A 22,388-nucleotide genomic window follows, 5' to 3' on the forward strand; every position below is an offset into this window, starting at 1 on the left:
TGGAGGGCAGCAGCTTCACTGTTTTCTTGATATTGCCAGGCAATACTGCAAAGTGTCCAAGTTCCACTTAAGAACTTTCCTGTGGACTTTCAGTAAGTTACTACCTTTCTCTGGGCCTGTTACCTATCTAAAAAACCAGAAACTGGTCCTATTTTCTAAGGTGCCTGGCAGTATGGCAACCACTGAATATATGAAATATGATTTCTTCTTAATGAAAGACAATTTTAATTTTAAAAAATTAATAAAACTGAAATCAGTCTGATAGGACTGATTTTTTTTTTTCCAGTGGGAAAAGCTATTTAGAAAATGACTACTATAAAAGAAAGTTCTTCTTAAGGGAAAGTTAAGGACATTAGGGGCTAAATTAAATCTCAAGTCATCAGAACTTTGAATTAATTGAGAAGCTAAACCTAGACTCCCTTGGCCTAGACACCATTTTCTATCCTTTGCCAAACAAAAGTAACTACAGTGAAAAAGTAGTACTTCCCAAACCAAATAAGGGAATGCAGCAAGGCATTTCCAAACCAAAGGGGAATGCAGGCAAGTACATTTCCTGCACCAAAGGACAGTGCAGTGAGCAGGAAAAAAAAAGTAGTAGCAGCTGCAGCAAGCTCCCTCAGCAAGCCTCCAGAACCAGAGCTCAGGCCAAAATTATAGGAGTTGGGGGGAAGGGGAAATCACACAGTGTTCTCACCATCCTCCTCTATTTTCCCAGAATATTTACACAAACAAAATTAGATTAGAAGGAATACCAAGGGCAGCTAGAAAAGGGAAAATAAACATCAAAAAGGATGGGGGATATGGGAAAGACAGGGAACAGGGTTTTTATAAATTCTCAATTTTTTAGAGTCACTGCTTTCCTGGAACCCTACACAAAAGCCCACCATCACCCCAGGACTAAAAAAATTGGTGGGATCTAGTTAAGGTAAACTTAAACATTTAGGACCTGGTTAAATTTACCTGGATAACAATAGAAACAGCTTATAGCCATATGGAATACAGAGTTCTGAGGCTCAAGTGGTGGTAATCTTAAAGAGTCTAACTGAATACAAAATGGTCTGAAAAGATCCTCTGGAAGGCAACTGAGCACATCTGGCCAAGCGTAATTTCAGAGCCACATATGGGTTAAATGAATAGAAGCCCCAGGAGCTATAAGCCCTTGCCTGTTCTCTTCTTCTTTTTCTTGGACATTGGGATCCTAACTCCAAGGCAGAGAATATTTACCACTGAGAAGTCCAAGAAGTCCAAGAAGCCCCGGTGGGTTGCCATAACAACTAAGACACAGTGGTCCCCAGTAAGTGCCTCAAGATTTTTGTTTTCCAAGTCACAACAAGAGAAAAATTAAAGTTTCATTAACAAGAAATATAAGACCGAAATGTAGTTTCAGATATGGTTGGGGCACTAAAAATATTAAGTTATTGCTGCAACCTGACACCCATGATCTGGAAGCCTTCCCTTAGGGTTAAACTCTAAGAAACCTAGGACTAGGAAAGGGAAAGTGGGGAGATTTGAATTGCTGACTTTTTGCTATAAATGATGCATTTCCTTCACAAAACAATAAAAATCCTGTCCCTAAGATAGTAACTGTATAGCATGCTAGGGGGAAAAAATGATTGTTTAAGCTATTCTTATATTACATACCCCTGAAACACTCTTGCTTTTAGGCAGTCACAATCCCTAGAACAGGGTATACAAAAGTAATCAATTCAAAAATGCTAATGTTGAGAAGGGGGGGGGGGGGGGGGGAGGGGGGGAGGCGGAAAAAAAAGAGGGAAAGGGTACCCTATACAGCACAGACACTTCCTGGTGAAAAGTTTGGGCTACTTCCAATAGCCTATGCAGCATTCTCTGAATAGGCTGAGCAAAGCTTTAAAACAGATCTGAATTATATTTTTAATAGGAGATGGGAGAAGTATGTGGGGAGCCAAAAAACAAACAGCAAAGAGAGAAGAAATACACAGAGAAACCTGAGTGCAAACAACAATAAAGCAAGTTCTTAAGACCCATTTTTTCAGAAATCACAGTAAGTAGAACGTAAAATGGTGGAATTGGCCCAAAGCCTCAGGATACAAATTTGCTATTTAGAATTAGACGGACATCACTTGATTTCATTAACATTTATACTTGGTGTATTATTACAAGAGGTCAATGCTATCTAGAGAACCTTTGTAAAAGTAATTTTCCACAGGACTTCTCAAGGGCAGGGGCCATATTTCACTATATTCTACACCCAATGCTCCTGAGTGAAAATGATGATAATATCCCTTTCCCAGATTATGATCTCTTTTTTGAGGGGGGAAGGGAGATGGGTTCTAGATTTGTGATTTCTTTTGTATGCAGAAACTCCTTTCTTTGACCTAGACTAGCAGCATTTCTATAGTTTAGAGAATTGCCTGGAAAAGGACCCACATGTGCAAAAATGTTTATGGCAGCCCTTTTTGTAGTGGCAAGAAACTGGAAACTGAGTAGCTGCTCATCAGTTGGAGAATGGCTGAATAAGTTATGGTATATGAATGTCATGGAATACTATTATTCTATAAGAAACGATCAGCAAGATGATTTCAGAGAGGCCTGGAGAGACTTATACTAACTGATGTTAAGTGAAATGACTTGAACCAGGTGATCTTTATACACAGCAACAAGAAGATTATACGATGATCAATTCTGATGGATGACTCTTTCCAAACAATAAAATGATTGAGGCCAGTTCCAATGATCTTGTGATGAAGAGAGCCATCTACACCCAGAAAGAGAACTGACTGGGGATCACAACATAACATTCTTACTCTTTTTGTTGTTATCCACTTGCATTTTGTTTTCTTTCTCATTTTTTTTTCCTTTTTGATCTGACTTTTCTTGTACAGCAAGATAATTGTATAGATATGTATAGATATATTGGATTTAACAGACAGTTTAATATGTTTAATATATATTGGACTACTTGCCATCTAGGGGAGAGGGTGGGGGGAAGGAGGGGAAAATTTGGGGAAAAGATTTCACAGAGGTCAATGTTGAAAAAGTATTCATGCATATGTTTTGAAAATAAAAGGCTTTAACTAAAAAAAAAATTTTTTTTTTAAGGAATTGCCTGGTCAGAGGAGAGGTTATATTATTTGAACTATCATGGAGCCTAGCAAAGGCAGGCTATCAATAAAGTTATCATCATTTCCAAAGTAAATCCTGTATCTGCTATGTAACAACTGCCTTTTTAATCCTGTATTACTATAACAACTTCCATGAAAAAATGTAGAAATAAAAAAGTTATCTAGTCCAAGTCCCTCATTTTATTCAGACTGCAAGAAATTAGATGTCACATTGACTTGTCTCAGACCAGAAGTGGGACTAGAATGCAGGTTTCTAGACTCCTGACTCAATGTTCTTTACACTATACTATGCCACTTCTCAGTGAAATCATTAGAGGAACAATACAATCATAGTACAATGGGCTCCACAAACTCATTCCTGCCTCAGATAAAATGCTCCAAGTACCATAAGAGGCAGCTCTGCCCCTCATCTCCATGTGATACCGGGCAAATCACTTCATCTCTTTAAATCTGTTTCTTCATCTATAAAAGCAGTAAGTTAGACTCAGTGGCTCTGAAGTGTGTTCAAGCTATAAATCTCTTCTTAATCTACTCCAAAGAAAATTTCCTTACTTTAAACTATTGAGCTTCTTTAGCTCTCAGTTCAAACTCCCTGCAGATCAGCTCCCTATTAAGGCTGATACCTCCTTAAGTCAACCAGTGCTTTCCACTCCCCATTGTTCTCTCCTTCCCCACTCTCACCACTGGTGCTCAGTTCAAAATCTCCATCTCTAAGCACCATTCTCTTGAGAAACACTAAGTTTCTTCCAGTATGGGAAAAAGGTATGGGAATAGACCCAACTAGGCTCTGAATACTCTTCCCTGTCTGCAAGTTTGTCTTAAACTTCCTTATATTCAAAAGTAATCCCTTTTTCCTCCTATACATACTAGCATTTTAGGAAAGATTATTGATTAACCCAAAGGGAATACAAAGCAGTCTAATTTCAGGTAATGTAATACATAAAACAAAGTGAAAACATTCAAGCAATGTGAGGGATTATACTGTTTCAAAAGGACCCAGTCCTGCCAAAAATGGGAATCTATTTTCTACTTAAATCCCCCATACTGTTCTTTGTCAAAGTTTTTTCCCTTCCTCCCCTTCTGAACTCTCAGCCTCTCTAAAAGTTGTACCATATTAAGGAAACAGTAGGTTGTGGGAAGCAGATTGGATTGACATGTGGATTAGCATCTTTCTCTATATTCACAAAGTTAAGCAATGTACTACTTTGGTTTATTCAACTTTACTTTTGAGTTGTCCATCTACCTAAGATGAAGTTTGGATTATCTAGAACACAACTCTAGAGCATATATTCTAAATAAAAATCATAACAGCAATAAATAATATAAAAAGATAATCCCAAAGTCAATACCACTGATATATTTAATAATATTCTTGAAATAGATTTACTTTTCTAAATTTGCTGAGTCTGTTTTCCCTGAGCACACCTACTGGCTGGACAAAAAGAAGGATAAGAGTCAGTAATGTCCCTGGTAATGGGAAGGGAAACTGATGCCTGAGATTATTAGGTCACTCACAAAAGGTAAATACATAAGTAAAAAATTGAAATCTGGCTTTATTGTTTGAAAATTGTCTTATTATAATCACTTCCCTTCATCACTGCATCTCAGTTTCCACATCTTCAAAACAAGCTGAGCTGAACTAGATGGTTTCTAAGGTCACTTTCAGGCTTTAGATTTTGTAATGGGAGTCTAATATCATTGCACAATATTTTCAGATATAAAAGATGTCAGAGAACACCCACATTAAAATATGCTTGAGTTGACCCCACTCAGTGATTGATACAACTGAATTATAATAATTGAAGATTTACTAAGTGCTTGCTGTATACCTCCTTGAAAATTCAAAGAACAAAAAATATTGATTAAAAGCCCATCAAGTGTCACAGTCAGGGAATTAAGTGACCAATTTTGTAAACATTTCATCATTTAACCTTCCCATGTCTTTCTGGAGAACTGATACTAGTCACCCATCTTTTGCTTACCAAAAGCTTGCTTTCTCAATATTGAATGAACACCATGGGGAGTGATAGGAATTTGAGGGAAAACAAGAAAGGACTAACTAAAGGAAATGTCTTATCAGCTTATCAAAAATAAAAATAAATAAATAAGAAAGGGTCACAAACTCAAAACTAAATCAGAAATCTTTTACACATCACTACAACTCCATCTCAAAACTCAAAGTACCAAAAGGAGGACTTTAAAGCTGTCTGGACAGCTGAAAACAATTCCAGTACTACCCTTCACTCAAAAAAAAAAAAAAAAAAAAAAGTTTCAGCTGAGATAAAGAAGAAATAAAAGCCCTTCTTCACTTCTCTCCCAATCCCAAAAAATACCAGATTAGAATCTCTACTACAAAAAGCAGAACCAGGGAATCCAGGGAATGGCTGAACTCTTGTTTTGGTCATAGTCTGCTTTTTTGACCAAATCAACAAGTAACCTTCATATCACAGATGTATCAAAAAATCAAAGCAGAAGACAGAGAGTGAAAAAAGATGCTGGAGATGTTCAGAAAGGCACCCTGGGAGTCAGTTAAATCTAATTTTACATTGGTTTATTACATTCAGACATATTGCAAAGTCCAAATTTACACCAAGGACAGAATAAATACCAATTATTTTTTGCCACATTTGAAAAAGCTGCTCGGTTTTCTCCAGAATAATTCTATGAATGCATCGAATATTTAAAAATTAAATTCTTTCTTCAAATTAGTACAGAACAAGTGCTTCTCACAGCTCTTTGACATCTTTTATTAGATTAGATTAATTTTAAATGTGCTGCTATAACAATTATACCAACCACCATGTAATTAATTTTTCAACTGACTTTACAAAATTACAAAATTCCCTAAAGAAATTATATTAATCATTAGTCATGAATGAGAGTTTCCTGTGCATACTCTGCCATGGAAAACACATTAAGGATTACATTTTACTTAATATATTAACACATTTCCTAACTGTGGATTTAAATTATTTGAAAAAAGAAGATTAATAATGAAAGCTTCAGATCAATAAAAAGATGTCTCATTTGCAGAGTAGAACAAGGTGAACCCCTCTAAGGAATTAGTTCCTTCCAAAACATTTACTTTTAAGTTTAAAGTTTCATGGATTTACTAACTGTATTTAAACAGAACTTCAGGGAGACTTTCAACACATTGGACAGATCCTCTGCAGCAGAAATAAGAAAAGATCCAAATAAAAATCAGAGGATAAGTCAAGAAGAAGCTATAATTCGCACCAGTGAAATACTTCAGAGATCCAATTAAATATTTTAATTATACTAATCAAAATAGTTTATAATTATTTTGAGAGTAGTAACTAACAAGTCACTTGGTAAATCTAAAAGCAGAGCACAACCTTTCATAACATACTATCCAAGTCTGAATTACTATTTCTAGGGCAAAAAGTTAAAGACAAGTGTTCTCAAGTTGGTAAAAATCAAATTGGAATTAAATTCCAGCCTCCTTTAGTGGAAAAAGCTCTGGTTTAGGAGTCAACAGGAAATTATATTTTAGTCTCAATTTAAGACTAGTAGTTTCACTTCTCTAGGCCTAAATTTCTTCAATTATTAAATTAAATTATACTGTGTGTCTAATATGACATCCAGGATAGCTGATGTTCAAATATAATTGCCTTTATTAATACATTGTTGGTGGGGCTGTGATTGGGTTCCGCCATTTTAGAAACTAATCTGAAACTATACCCAAAGTTACTAAAATTAACCAATACCAATACTAGGCCTATACCCCAGACAGAGTAAAGAAAGAAATAAAAGCATACATATATACATGTCTGTATAATAATCATATATTCAACCATTCTCCAGTTGATGAGCATCCTTTTAGTTTCCAGTTCTTTACCATCTACAAAAAAAGCTTTTATATATACATACACAGATATAGAGAAAGACAGTTATGTGTACATATACATATATATACATAATATATTCATACAAATATATGTAGATATTATGCTGGAAGAGAACTGGATACAAAAATGGTGCTCATCAATCAGAGAATTGCTGAACAAATTATGGTATATGAATCCATATGTAAAATTACTATGCTATAAGAAATGATGAATTGGGCAGTATGAAAGAAACTGCTTTCATAGTAATCTGGGGAAAATTGTATGAACTGGAATAGGGAAATGAGCAGCATCAAAAAAACAATTTATACAATAATAACAACATATTATAAAGACAATTTTGAAAGATTTTGAAAGAACTCTGATCAATGCAATAACCAATAACAATTTCCAAAAAATCAATAATGAAGCACACTACACATATCCTGACAAAGAGGTGACAGACTCAGGATACATAATGAGACACACTTTTTGAACAGGACAAATGAGAGAATTTGTTTTGCTTAACTATGAACATTTGTTACAAGAAGTTTTTTGTCTGTTCAAAGATTGGGAAGGCAAAATAGATTTTAATTAATTGAAAAAATTAAAATTTAAAAAGAGTTATAAAAACAAAAAAAATCCACAAAAAAATTAAATTTTTAACAAAAAACATTTTTGTTAGCTAAAATTTTGTTAGCTAAGAAAAAAAGTAGGAAGTCAAAAGAAATAAAGGAATATCTTCAAAAATATCAAATATTCAAATTAACCAAAAAGCAAATGGAAATCTTACATAACCAATCTCAAAAAAGATGAAATAAAATTAACTGGAAAAGAACTACCAAAGGAAAAACTCCTAATCTTGCTGAATTCACAGCAGAATTCTATCAAACTTTTAACATTTAGTACCCATGCTATTTTCAAAAATCAAGAAAGAAAGCAACCAAGCAGAATTCCCTTACAAAACAAATATAATCCTAATATCTAAGCTAGGGAAGGATAAAATAAAGAACATGAACCCATATCATTAATAAATACATATTTTTTAAAATTTAATACTGTCAAACACCACAGTAATTTATCCATGAAATCATTCATCATTAGTCAAGTGAGATTTATATAACGGATATAAAGATAGTTAAATATTAGGAAAACAATCAACATAACTAGCTATATTAAAAACAAAAATATTCAATGCCGCACTATTATCTCAAAGGTATAGAAAAAGAAAGCTTTGACAAAGCTCATTTATGCTAAAAGTGTATAAAGCAATTTTTTTTAATATCATAAAAGGTCTCTATCTAAAACCAAGAATAAGCATAATATGCAATGGGAATCCACTAGAACCTTTTCCAAAAAAGACAAGAATAAAGCAGGAATGCTCACTGTCCTCACTATCATTTGAAAGAATTTTGGAAATACTATCAATAACAATGAGACAAGAGAAAGAAAATAAAAGCAAATTGGCAAAGACGAGTTAAAACTATCCTAATTTGTTGATGATATGATGGTTTACTTGGAAAATCCCAGGAAATCAGCAAAGATATTGAGATAATAGCTACAGCAAAGTGGCCAGCAACAAAGTAAATCCTTAAAAATTAACAGTACAATAATAACAAAATCAGAGAGTTATTAATAGAAAGGAAAATTCCATTCCAAATAACTAAAAAAATGCTTTAAAGTATCTGGGAATCATCCTACTAAAGCATACAAAAATGTGTAGCACTACTTAAAGAAATTAAATTACAATTAACATAGCTGGAAGGCTAGTCAGGAATTATTCATGGTTCCAATACAATAAAAATGACAATACTAAAAGTTAATTTAAACTTTTAATGCTATATCAAATTATCAAATTTGATTGAACTGAGCTATGATCAATATCTTATGTCAAGGTTCATAGTGTAACATGACCTTAATATCAAATAATTAGAAAAGAAACAGATAATTTCTCTCACAGCTATGGAGAAGAAATGTATTCTTAGCCAAATAAGGGACAGAGACAATTACAAAAGATAAAATAGATAACTTTCATTAAATGAAACTGAAAGGCTTTTGCATAAACAAAATTAATGCACCTAATATGAGAATGAAAAGAACTGAATGGAAGAAAAAAAAATCTTTGGATCAAATTTCTCTAAGAATTTGATTTTCAAGATATATAAACAACAGATAAATAAGACCAAAAGCATTTCCCCAATTAATAAGTAATCAAAGAACAAATAATTCTCAAAAGAAGAACTGCAAACTACTAACCACCACAGGAAAGAACTCTCCAAATTATTAATTATAAAAGAAATTATAAGAGAGAAATGCAAATCAAAAGAAGCTTGAGGTTTTAACTCATCCTGCAAATTGGCAAAGCTAACAAAAGATGTAAACAGAAAACATTAGAGGGGTTGTAGGAAGATAGATACACTAATAAATCATTGGTATAGTTATGATTTGGTGCAATTGTTTGGAAAACAATTTCATATTATACATATAAATTGACTAATATGGCCATAGCCTTTGAGCTACTAATTCTATTATTAGGCTTTTATTCCAAGAAGGTCTTTGATAAGAAGAAAATTGTTAGACTCCTTACAAGCTGTTAAATCATTAGAATTGATAGAGACAATAATTATCTAATTTAGCATGATTCAGTATGATTGATCTGATCTTAGAAGGAGATGTTTATGGGCCAGAACTTGAAACACAGTACTAAGTGGAACTGATAGAAACAATGCTTGTGTTCACACCTTTAGAGAGCTCATATAAACAAGAAGTTCTTAGAGCCACAGAGCACTCTGGGAGATACAGAAACCCACAAGCCCACTCTCGGAGGCTGAGTCAGATTCATTCCAACTTTCACCTTGGTGCTGGCTGGAGACGAAGCCAAAGCTGGCAGAGGCAAAAGATTAGTGGCAAGAGTTCTTGGAAACAAGGAGAGATAGGCCTCTAAGAAAGCTAACCGGGCCCAGGAAGACACCTGGCTGTATTTGGAGTGATTATTACTTTGAACCCAAACTTAAGGCTGCCTCCAGAAAACCTCCCCAAGAAACCTGCTCCTAGAGAATCATTATATTATAAAGAAGAGAATACCACAGAAAATATCCACATATACCAAAATATTTAATAGCACTTTTTGTGATACCAAAGAATTTAATTTTGCATACCCTTTGATCCAGCAATGTGACTACTAAGTCTGTATCCAAAGTGATCATAAAACGTGCAAAAAAAGTTTATATCAGCTCTTCTTGTAGTGACAAGGAACTGGAAACTGAGTGAATGTCCATCAACTGGGGAATGGCTGCATATGTTATGGTCTACAAATGTAATGGAAAATTATTATTCTATAAGAAATGTTGAGCAAGCTTATTTCAAAAAAGCTTGGAAAGACTTATATGAACGATGCTGAGGGAAGTGAGCAAAACTAGGAGAACATGGTACAAGATAATATCAAGATTATGTAATGATCAATTATGCTAGACTTGCTGATGCATTTCCAGTAGACTTGGGATGGAAAAAGCCATTTACGTGCAGAGAAAAAACTGGAGGCTAAATGTGGATCGAAGCATACTATTTTCACCTTTTGTTTCTTTATTTGCTTTTTCTTTCTCATGGTTTTTTTCCCCCAATTTGGGTCTGATTTTTCTTGCACAACATAACAAATATGGAAATAAGTTTAAAAGGATTGTACATGTTTAACCTATATCAGATTACTTGCTATCTTAGAGAGAAGAGAAGTTTGGGAAGGAAGGAGAAAAATTTGTAACACAAAATATTATAAAAATGAATGTTGAAAACTATCTTTACATTTATTTGGAAAAACAAAATACTATTGAGGAAAAAAAGATGTGAAAGATTTTAAACCAATTCTCCATCAATGAAGGAATGATTTTAAAAACTGTGTTATACATATATAGGACTGCTTGCCATCTTGGGGGGGGGAGGGGATGGAGGGAAGAAGGGGAAAAAACAAAACATAAGCGAGTGCAAGGGATAATGTTGTAAAAAATTACCCTGGCATGGATTCTGTCAATACAAAGTTATTATTAAATAAAATAAATTTTAAATTAAAAAAAAAAACTGTGTTATATGAACATAATGGAATATTACTGTGCCATAAGAAATAATGAATGTGATACAGAGAAACATGAAAAGATCTATATGAACCTATACAGAATGAAATAAGCAGAGAGAAGAAAAAATATACACAACAACTACAATGATGTAAACAGAAAGAATGCACATACAAAGTGAATGGTGCAAAATCATCAAGAACAAGAATGCTCAATTAGAAAATATTCCCAACTTTTTCCTGTGGAGAAGTCAGAAGCATTACACATTACACATATTTTCAGGCTTTTTCAATGTACTGATCATTAAAATACTATTTGTTTTATGGAATGGTTCTCTGGAAGAAACAGGAGGGGCAATGCTGGGGAAAACTATAGAAAAAAACTATCAATTAAAAAAATTTTTAAATCTAAATAAAAAATGATTGCCTAAAAAAGTTAAGACCCTCTCCAAACATATCTGGCTTCCCTAACAATTTGTTATGAATTTGTCATGTATTAATTGATCTAAACCTTTCTTCAGTCTTATTGTATTTTCAACTGATATTATGTCTGGAATTAGTTTTATTTTCTGAAATGCCATTTAAGATAACAAGAAAATTTTGCATGATTTTAAGTATAGAATTTATATCAAATTGCTTGCTTTTTCAATAGGTAATAGTGGTACAAGTGGGAGGAAGAGAATTTGGAACTCGAAATTTTTTTTAAATAAATATTAAAATAAAGTACAGTTTTTTAAAAAGACAAAATATACTAAATATTGAAGAACCAATCCACAAAGACAGAAAGGATTTGTGTGTGTGTATGTGTGTGTGTGTGTGTGTACTGTGTGTATATGAAAACAATTTTTATTAAAGGATTAGCGATACAAAAAAAGAAATACTCAATGTTCCTATCTAGGCCGTGCCAATACAATAAAAATGATACTACTGAAATTAATGTATAGTCAATGATTGATATACTAATCAAATTGCAAAAAATATATACTTTATAAATGAGAAAAAAGTAGGAATGAATAGGGTTTGACATGATGACCAGATCTCAAATTTTATCATAAAACAATAGTTGTCAAACTACTCCTACCATGATTGTAAATGTATACCTTCTATCAGATTGCTTGCCATCTTGGGGAGGGAGAAGGACAGAGATAGAGGTAAGGAGAGAAAAATGGAAATCAAAACCTTATAAAAGTGCTCTGTATATAATTGGAAAAAGCAAAATACTATTAAGTTGGGGGGGGGGGGGGGGGAGAAACACTTAATCCTACCTAATCAACTAATCAAGTGTTTATTAAATGCCCAGCACTCTGCTAGTAAAACAGAATAAAAAGAAAGCCAAAAACATCCCTCACAGTCCCTCTCCCCTATTTTAAATTCTAAAGGGAAAGAAACAAAATTTATCAACAATTTAAAAAAAAAATTTTTTTAGGTTAGAAATGTACATTCAATTTTTACACATTTCCATATAAGTCATGTTGGGAGAGAAAATTAGAACAAAAGGGAAAAGCCAGAGAAATAAAAAAAGCAGGAGGAAAAAAAAAAGATGAAAATAGTGTTTTTAAATCTGCAGTCTCCATAGTTCTTTCTCCAGTTACCAATGGCATTTTTCATCTAAAGTTATTGGAATTGCCTTCAAAATCAATTTTTTTAAAAATACCTTCTCTCACTGTAAAGAAGTATTCCTAATTATTCTGAGATTTGTAAACCATTCCATATTTAGCTTGTCCTCAAAATATAGGAAAAGACTTAAATGTAACCATTTCAATGAAAAGGCAAAGTTCTTTATTTTGATGATAATATTCTCTCCATTCAATGACAATTATTCCAGAAACACCCCTCTTCTGCCACAACCAACTTTAAGCAAGGGAAACATCAATGTAGGCACCTTTATGATTGAATTCTTAAGTCCCACAACCAGGAGGGCCTAAAAATTCTGACAAAACCCTAGCATTGGAATGTGTGGCCTGGAATAAATCACCTGCCTGCCCACTACCCCAGATGCTCTCACATTAAACTGTGTAAAACTGAATTAAAGTGAACATTGAGGACAATTTTGAAAGGGAAATGGGAGACTAAAAATAGTAGTCACAAGGGCTCCTGAAGAAGACTACATCTTTTTCCCTACCGCTTTGTTTCCTGTGGCTTTTTGCTGTTCTTGTAATGGCTAAGGTTGACTACAGGTCTGTGAGTCTCAGCCTTTTTTTTTAGTTTATGTAAGTCACTTTCCTCTTGACTAGTCAACATCCATGAATCCTGGCTCTGGGGATAATGATACATACATCAGTCATTACACACATTCTGTATACCTGTATATTCTAAAAGAATACCTTTGTGGCCGACAATCAACACTGCAGTTCTTCTTGCAGTTCTTGAAGCCAACACTCCCATCTTCCACTTCCATACCTCTACAGTGGTATTTTCTATGTAGGATGCTCTCCCACCTCACCTCTACCTTCCATCTTCCTTGGCTTCCTTCAAAGGTCAGGGCTAATCACTATCTTCTGAAAGAGGCCTTTCCCAGTTCCCATCTTCCTTTCCTTTCTACCTCATCTTCCCTCTAAGATTTTCTCCCATTTACCTTACATATTCTTAATGTACAAAGTTTTTTTAGCTTGTTGTCTCCCCGTTAGAATAAGAACATCTTAAGGGCAAGGATATATTTTTGCCTATTTCCTGGGGATATTTTGCCTATATCCCCAGGGCTTAATAAAGTACCTAGCACATAATAGATGCTTTTTTGATCAACTGACTCAAGTTACAAAATTTTAAAACTTGAAAAGGACATTGCAAGTCACCTAATTCAACTCTCTCATTTACAGAGTGCAAATGTTTTATAAACTAAGCTCAGAAATGTCAAATGACTTACCTAAAGTCATATAGTTAGCAAAGAACAATGGACTGAGACAGGAAAGAAGACTGTCTTTGGAGGTCCTTTCACTTACCTATGTAAACTTGAATAAATCACTTAGCCTGTTGAGGTTTCAACTTTTCTCAAATGTCAAATTAGGGAGTTATACTAGATAATGTCTAAGGTTCTGCACAGCTCTGAGATAAGAATAATGGATTTAAAATCAGGGCTTGAATCTCATCACTAATATTTACTATCTGTATAACCTAGAGTATCTTAACTTTTATAGTCCTCAGTTTTCTCATCTGTAATAATAACTCACATGGAATTATATTAGATGATTTCTAGGTTATCCTCTAACTTTTAATTCCCTTGATACTATGAACTAGTATCAGATGAGAAATTCCAAGAAGAAACACTACAACCAGAAGAAACCAAGATACAACTTGCCTCCCACACAAATGGAGAACTAAAAAAAAAGAAAGAGAAGATGTGGGGAAGGGGAGAGGAGAGAGAAAGAGCTCCCTACTAAGTTAAAGTCAAAAAGATTTCCTCTGGATCCAAATCAGTTCCAATTGATCAGTGATGAACAGAACCAGCCACACCCCACAAAAGAACACTGGGAAATGAGTATAGACCACAACATAGCATTTACACTCTTTTTGTTATTGTTTGCTTGCATTTTTGTTTTTCTTCCCAGATTATTTTTACTTTCTAAATCAGATTTTTCTTGTGCAACAAGATAACCATATAAATATGTATACATATTGTATTTAACATACTTTAACATGTTTAACATGTATGGGACTGGCTGCCATCTAGGGGAGGGGGTGGAAGGAACAAAAGGAAAAGTTGGAACAGAAGTTTTATCAATGTTGAAAAATTGCCCATGCATATGTTTTGTCAATAAAAAGCTCTAAGTTTAAAAAAAAATAAAAGGACTTCCTCTGGTCATAGCCAGCTCCAAGCCTGTCTTGGATACTCAACTCTCCCAGAAGCAGTTCTATTTACTTCTTAAATAATCCTACAGGTCTTAAATTTAAGTCCTATATATAAAAACAATTCTGGAGAAAAGCAAAACATCTTCTCCTAGCTAAAAAGGGGTTTCTTAGTACAGTGTTTCTTTCTTGAGACATTTTTGCTATTTTAAAACTACACGAATTTCCTTCCATTTTTTTCCTATGCTCTATAGCAGGGGTCCTCAAACTACAGCCCGCGAGGTAGATGTGGCAGCTGAGGACGATTATCCCCCTCACCCAGGGCTATGAAGTTTCTTTATATAAAGGCTCACAAAACAAAGTTTTTGTTTTTACTATAGTCTGGCCCTCCAACAGTCTGAGGACCAATGAACTGGCCCCCTATTTAAAAAGTTTGAGGACCCCTGCTCCATAAGACTATCTCTTAAGTATACTTTCCTCTCTGCCCATACTCCTTTGGGGAATGTGAACTCCATGCTCACTCCTGGGTTAACCTCATCATCCTGTAAAGCCTCATCAGCCTTAGGACTCCATCCCGTCATTACCCTCAGCTTCTCTAATTGCAGAGGGCCAAAGGGAGAGCTCAGCGCAGATATCTCATTTCTGGCTATACTGCATACCTCCCAAGCCTTTTTTCAGATTTTTTTTTTTTTTTGTGTTGTCTGTCCTCCATCAGGCTTTAAGGGCAGGGACTGGCTTTCATTTTTCATACTCGAATCCCTAACTCTTAATATAGTACTTGCTACATAGTAGTGGCTTAATAAAAATTTGCTATTAATACATCAAAATCCTCTCAGCAGATCAAGAACTATCACCCCTCTCAGTCCAAGATTGACCTGCCATGTAAAAAGAATTGGAAATGAAGGGAATGTCCATCATTTGGGAAGTGGCTGAACAAGTGATAAATGATCAGGACAGAATATTACTATGCTTCAAAAAATGTCAAGCAGAATAGTTTCAGAAGAATCTAGAAAAATGTATATGAACTAATGCAAAGTGAAGTGAACAGAACCAGAACTTTGTACACACAGTAACAGCAACACCATAACAACGATCAATTAGTTAGACTGTTCAAGGGAATGATGTAAGACATGTCAAAGGATCCATGATGAAATATGCTGTCCAACTTCAGAGATCCAATGAATTCTCAGTGCAGAGGAAGGCATACTTTTTTTTGCTTTCTTTATTTTTCTTGCTTTTTAAATTTTTGTCTTTTTTTTTTTTCTTTTTGCAACATGGCTAATAAAGAAATAGGTTTTTCATGAATTCACATGTACAACTGACACTGCTTGCCTTCCCAGTGGGTGATGAAGGGGTGGGAGAGAGGGAGAGAATTTGGAACTCAAAATTCTTAAAAATGCATGTTTAAAATAAATAAATATTTAAAACAAAAAAGAACGATCTGTCATAGAGGGAATTGTGCTATAGTTTGCTATAGAGACATTGTAAAGAAGAATCTTTATTACCAGAAGAAAACTAAAAGTGGATAAACATGTGAACATTTAATGTAAACCACATAACACATGGGCTAAAAAATATTACTTTTTCATTAAGGAATGAACAATCTCAAAGTAATACAATATTATTTATTTTAGGGATGTTCTGAAACGTCCAAACATAGAGATCTTTAAAAAAAGAAACTAGATATTATTGGTAAATAAGGACTTTTATTTTCTTATATATAGCTTTTGTCTAGATTTCCTTTTTGCTCCTATCTCATTCTGTTTTGTATGATATCACAGCCACATCTACCCATTCAAATTAGATTGTAATTTCTTTGAGGGAAAGGGATTGTTTTCTGTTCTATAACTCTGCTCATCAACATACATGGAACACAGCAGGTGCTGAATAAATGTAATTGACTTAGTTGACACACTATCCAATTTCATGATTCTATGTTTAATCAAAAAGTTAATATAGCATACCTTCATTCTCCATCAAAAATAATATCCAGGAATATTTACTAGTATGATATATATGTTGAGCAAATACGTAGGGACAGATAGATAGATGGATAGACAGACAGAAGCTTTTCTTTTACCTTATTTGACCATTTATATGCTTGAAGAAGCTGGCTATAGAGAGGAGTCTTGTCCTGAACGGGATCTAGGCTTAACAATCCACTATTATGAAGAGGGTGGTTCTCAGATGGCTTGCCTACCAAGTTACTCAGACGTTCTAGTTCACTAAAAATGAAAGAGAAAAAAAATTAAACATAAGAGTGATTCCCCAATGTGTGAGCAGTCAAAGAATATGAGTAAAGAACTCCCTGAAAAAGTAATATAATTAGCCATCATATTAAAAAAAAAAAGTTTCTCCAAATCATTAGAGAAACTAATGTTTCACTTCACATCTAACAAACTGGCAAAAATGAGAAAAATCAGAGAGAAATTTGGGAAGACTTGAATGAAATAAGACAACATAAACAAAACTAAGGAATGTATATCATGTCCAAAAAATGCAAAGAAAAACAATAAAGGTGTCGTAGAATAAATTAAAGATAGAAGGGGTCTTAGAGGTTAACTTTTCCCATTTTACAGATCAGAAAACTGAGGCTTAGGAAAGTTACATAACTTGCCAAAAGTCATATCCCAAATCCCTCTGCTGCCAAATGCAGAATTCTTTCATTGCAATGTCATCAATGCAATAATTAAGTTTTAATTCCAGGGACCTAATAATAAAATATGCCTCCTTCCTTTTGATAGAAAGATGAGGGACTATAAATATAGCATGAGATATATGCCTGTTTCATAGCACTGAATAAATGCTATGAATGTTTTGCCTAACTATATGTTTTTGTTACAAGAGACAGCATGAAGGCAGAAAATAAAAAATGTAGAACAGAAAAAAATCAGTTTTTTAAACTATTAATAAAAAGAATTTTAAATTAAAATTTTAAAACCAAAGACAATCATTTATGCCAGATTATATGTAAATTCCAGAATGGATCCGCTACAGTCAAGGATAAATATTGATGTGTTAGCTCGTGATTTCTTAAAACAGAAAAGAGATTTTGAGAGGTTATAAAGGTTTAAGACAATTAAAATAACATATCAATGGAGATTAGCTTACAATTACAAAATAATTTTGATTTAGGAATATTATTCCTAAAATGAAAAAATTTAAAAGCACGACAATCAATAATGTGTCCACAAAAATGAAGAATTTAATGAATTTTCTAAAATTCCATTTGAAGAAAAAATGAACTTCTTAGACTCAATAATTGTCAGATCTAACCGTTAGGCTTGTATCTTTAATTGCCTATTGGACATCTTGCCCTGTATGTCCCAACGGCACCTCAATTCAATATGTCTAAAACTGAATTCATCATCTTTCTCCCAAATCCCCCTTTCTAATTTCCTTATTACAAATGAGAGACCACCATTCTCCCAGTCATCCAGATTAATAATCTCTCTCCCTTTTCCTCCATCTCCCATCAAATCCATTGCCAAGTCCTACTGAATCTATCTTTACAACATTTCTTTTATACACTCCCTTCTTTCCTATGACCCTACCACAATCATGGTATAGGTCTTCATCATTTCACACCTAGACTTCTGCAATAGCCTGATTGGTCTCCCTACTTCATGACTCTCCACATTTCAGTCTATCCTCCATTCAACTACCTAAATTATCTCCCTAAAGCTCAGATCTGACTATGTCAACAGCACACTCAATTCAGTGAATGCCGTGACTCCCTATTACCTCCAGAATCAAATATCAAATCTTTTGTTTGGCTTTTAAAGACCTTCATAACCTACCTTGTCCCCCACTTAAGAGTGCTGGCCATCAAGTTAAGAAAACCTGAGTTCCAAGACTTTCCACTTGAATGACCCCTGGCAATCCTTGTTTGCCTCATTTTCTACTACTGCAAAATGGAGATAATAGCATCTACCTCAATGGATTGATGTGAGGATTGAATGAAATAATATTTGTAAAGCATTTAGTGCAGTGCCTGTTAGAGTATGCTATATATATGTATATAATAAAACATATAACAAGTGACATAATACATATAATAGTATATTACATATAATGCTTACCTCCTTCCTTTTCACACCAGCATCTTATGCTTAACTTATGATCCTATAACATTGGCCCCTTTTGCTGTCCCTCAAACAAAATACTACATCTACCAGTTCTGGACAATCCTCCATACCTGAAATTCTCTCACTCCTTCTCATCACCTCCAGACTTCCCTGGCTTTCTCCAAATATCAGCTAAAATCCCACCTTCTGCAAGATTTTACCAATATTTCATATTGATAATGCCTTGTAAACATACTCTTATATAGTTATTTACTTGCTGCAAGTCTATCTTTGTATTTCTAATATGTGGCAAAGTGCCTGACACATAGTAGGGGCTTAATAAATGCTTGTTCACTTTAATTGATTTGAATTTATAAATGTGGCACAACAATCTCTGCACTAACAGTTTAGAGACCCACAGTATAAATTATTAAATTTGCCAGAGCAGCAAATACCTAAACAAATGATGACTATTTATTGCTCATATAGATCCTATATGCATAGGATGTTTTTCACAGATGGCAAATCTTAACAGAACAAAAAACAGGTAACATAAACAAATAGAATGAAGAAAACACCAACAAGGTGGTATAAAAAAGGCACTTTAATGTCCCCTGAAACTGTTAACCACACCAGACAAAGAGATCCAATAGCATAAGCAGCTTCCAAAAGTATTCTGAAGGGATAGTCCCAAACAGCAAAGAAAAAAATCTTTCGAGGTATAGGTGCCAATATCATCTTCACTAGAAAGTCTCAAATATTATCCTTGGCACCACTGCGTAAGGATTTATGAATAAAGGTTGCAAAAAGGATCAAAATCAAACATCTCAAACTTCATACATAGTGCATACTATGCATTGTGAATTTTACAAAGACAACCTTAAAGAAGGTAGAAATGGAAGATGAAAGCATAAAGAAAGTAATAAAAGCATTCCCTCACTCTCCTAAAGCATTAAGTGGCACAGTGCCAAAAAAAAAAAAAAAACAGTGAATTTCTGTAGGAGGGGAGTGTGTTTGTCTGGCTTTCCCCCAAAAAAATGGAATGCCAGCCACTTAGTGAAAAACTGATGTGCCCATCATTTGGCCTCCTCCTCTATCCCACCTCCTCCTTCCATCTGGTTGCTAAGGAAACAAAGCTGCAACAATCAAAAAAAAATCCTAGCCCTCAAACCATAAGATGAGCTGCTCTGCCTACCTCACAGAACTGCTGTGAAGATGAAATACATAACTGAAATCAGCAAAGCATGAAATGAATGGAAGGTAATATCAGGAGTATTGTAAGAAATGAGCCCCAAACCTAAAAGCGAACCTTCCTAAGTGCATATATTGTCAGTCGGGTCTTCAGAGATGAATGAGCACTATATTCCTGGAGAAGGAAGTGGGAATCATTCCTGGAAAGGGAAGAGGAGGCAAAGGGGAAAAAAAGAGGCAGTATGGTGTAGTAAAAAGGACAATAAATCAATCAACAAGCATTTATGAACTTCTTAGTTTGGGTCAGGTACAGGAGCTGGAGCCACAGAATCTGGGTTTGAATCCTGCTTCGGCCATTATCTGTGAAACCTTTTGAGAGGTCACAATATTTCTGGATCTCCTTTATTCATATCTAAAGTCCCTCTAAGTTATAATTGTCACTGACCAATTCCTGTGGGAAACAGATCCGAACCTGAAAAGGGTTGAGTAGGGTGGTTGGAGGAGAAATCAAACAAAAACAATTTAAATAAGCTAGGCCACTCTGAGGGGGATGGGATGTGAAAGAAGAATGAATGAAGGGAGAATGGAAAACAGGGATGATGGAACCCAATTTTTGGAGCAGTGGGAAAGGAAGAGATCCACGTGGGGGCAGGGGATAGAAAGTACGAGGGGAAAACGCAAGGGGAGACAGGTGGGGAGGGGGTAAAGGAGGAGGGTCAGTTGGGGGTCTGTGACAGAGCTCGACGGGCAGGGATAGGGACCGGAAGATGGGGTGAGGGGGGAAGTCCCGGAAAGACCCCATTGGCCAGGGAAAGCAGGGCGGCCAGAAGCTCGGCTAGGGCTAGGAGATGGGTTCCGGGGGGCCTGGTGGGGGCGGAACGGGGTCATCCCCGAGCCGATGGGAGGGCACGTACTTGAGGTCCCGATTGACAGAGTGCAGGTGGTCCTGAAAGTGGGCGATGAAGGCCTTCTCCCGGCCCTCCAGCGTCTCCTTGTTCTGCATGCCATCCTTCAAGCAGTCGAACACCCGGCTCACACTGGAACGCAGCGCCTGGATGGCGCCAATGGCCTGAGCGAAGGCCTCCAGATTCACCCCGACACTCAACACATCCGCCATAGCGAACGCTACCAGCCCCGGCCTCCGCTCGCCCAGCCGGCTGCCGGGGCGATAGACAGCCCGCCGCGCACTTTGATGGCGTCATTCACTGGGCCGCGTTCCCTTACACTCCCGCGGGCCGCCGGGAAATGTAGTTCTAGGTCCGTAATCAAATCTGGGCGGTCCGACTATAATATGCAAATACAGGTCAAAAACTCATTGATAAGATTGAGGTGCTACAAGACCTTTCAGATCATGGAATTCAAGTCTCTTGCTCAACAGAAGGAAAAACTAAGGCCCAGGAAGTGGAAAGTGATTCAGTCAAGATCACACTCAAGATTAAACCTGGTCTTTTGACTCCAATTCAGTTCTCTTGCACTTTGCTGTTGTGCGGTCCTACCTGCAGAACTCTGCACGTCCCCAAGGACGATACCTTTTCTTGGCAAAGGTGCTGGAGCGCTCAGCCATTTCCTTCTCCACTAGACTCTCCTTTTTACAGATGGGGAACGGAGGCAAGTTAAGGGACTTGCCCAGGTTCACACAACTAGTAAGTATCTGAGACCCTATTTGAACTCTGATCTTCCTGGCTGCGGGCCAGGCAGTGTATCCACTGCACTACTCAGCTCCCCTCTCTTGCACTGGGCTGGCCAATAGACAATGGTTCAGAAAGAAAAATGAGAGCTGGCCCATCAGCATTGCATTTGCACCGAGAGGGAGACTTTAATCTGTGCTTACATTCTGGTGAGGGGAGCTGTCTCAGGCAGTCACTGGAAGTAATTGATAAAATGTCCCATCAATTTCAGACTTGAGACTGTGAAAAGTCTTTGAAAGTCATTTGGTCAAGTGAGATGAGCAGAGAGAGGGAAAACGACCAGGGGATTTGGGCAAGCTCTCTGAGAACTATATATAAGCCTGGAGTTCTCTGGGCTTCAGTACGATGTTCCAGCTAGGAATTGGCTGGGAAGAAGGAAAGGCTCAGGCCTCCTTCTCTACTCCACTCCCATCATCCGGAGACGGCTTTTTCTAGCTTTGAAAGATGCTGGATCTCCATCATAGGCTTCAATACCTAAATTCCTGGGTCCACCAATGACCGTGTTTGCATCAAGAACCAAGGGCCAATGGACCATGTTTAAAGAGAATTTCTTAAACACTCAGTGGTATAAAAGCAACTAGAAGTTGTGAGGGATCCCTTTGCTAAAATTTAATTTAAAACCGAGTCATTCCTACTTGACATTGCGT

At 35.7% G+C, this 22,388-nt stretch overlaps 1 protein-coding gene across 1 annotated transcript in view; it reads right to left on the reverse strand.

The window, feature by feature from the left end:
• MED27 (mediator complex subunit 27) overlaps positions 1-21,232 on the reverse strand; it is a 253,392-nt gene extending 232,160 nt beyond the window's left edge. The window contains exons 1-2 of the mRNA XM_051980225.1: positions 20,968-21,232; positions 16,876-17,020 (exon numbers count right to left, since the gene is read on the reverse strand). Coding sequence (XP_051836185.1) covers positions 16,876-17,020; positions 20,968-21,170 — 348 coding nt within the window. The 5' untranslated portion in view covers positions 21,171-21,232. The remainder of the gene's footprint in view (positions 1-16,875; positions 17,021-20,967) is intronic.
• Positions 21,233-22,388: the final 1,156 nt, after the last annotated feature.

Source organism: Antechinus flavipes, chromosome 2 (assembly GCF_016432865.1).
Source record: "Antechinus flavipes isolate AdamAnt ecotype Samford, QLD, Australia chromosome 2, AdamAnt_v2, whole genome shotgun sequence".
Taxonomy (NCBI): Eukaryota; Metazoa; Chordata; class Mammalia; order Dasyuromorphia; family Dasyuridae; genus Antechinus; species Antechinus flavipes.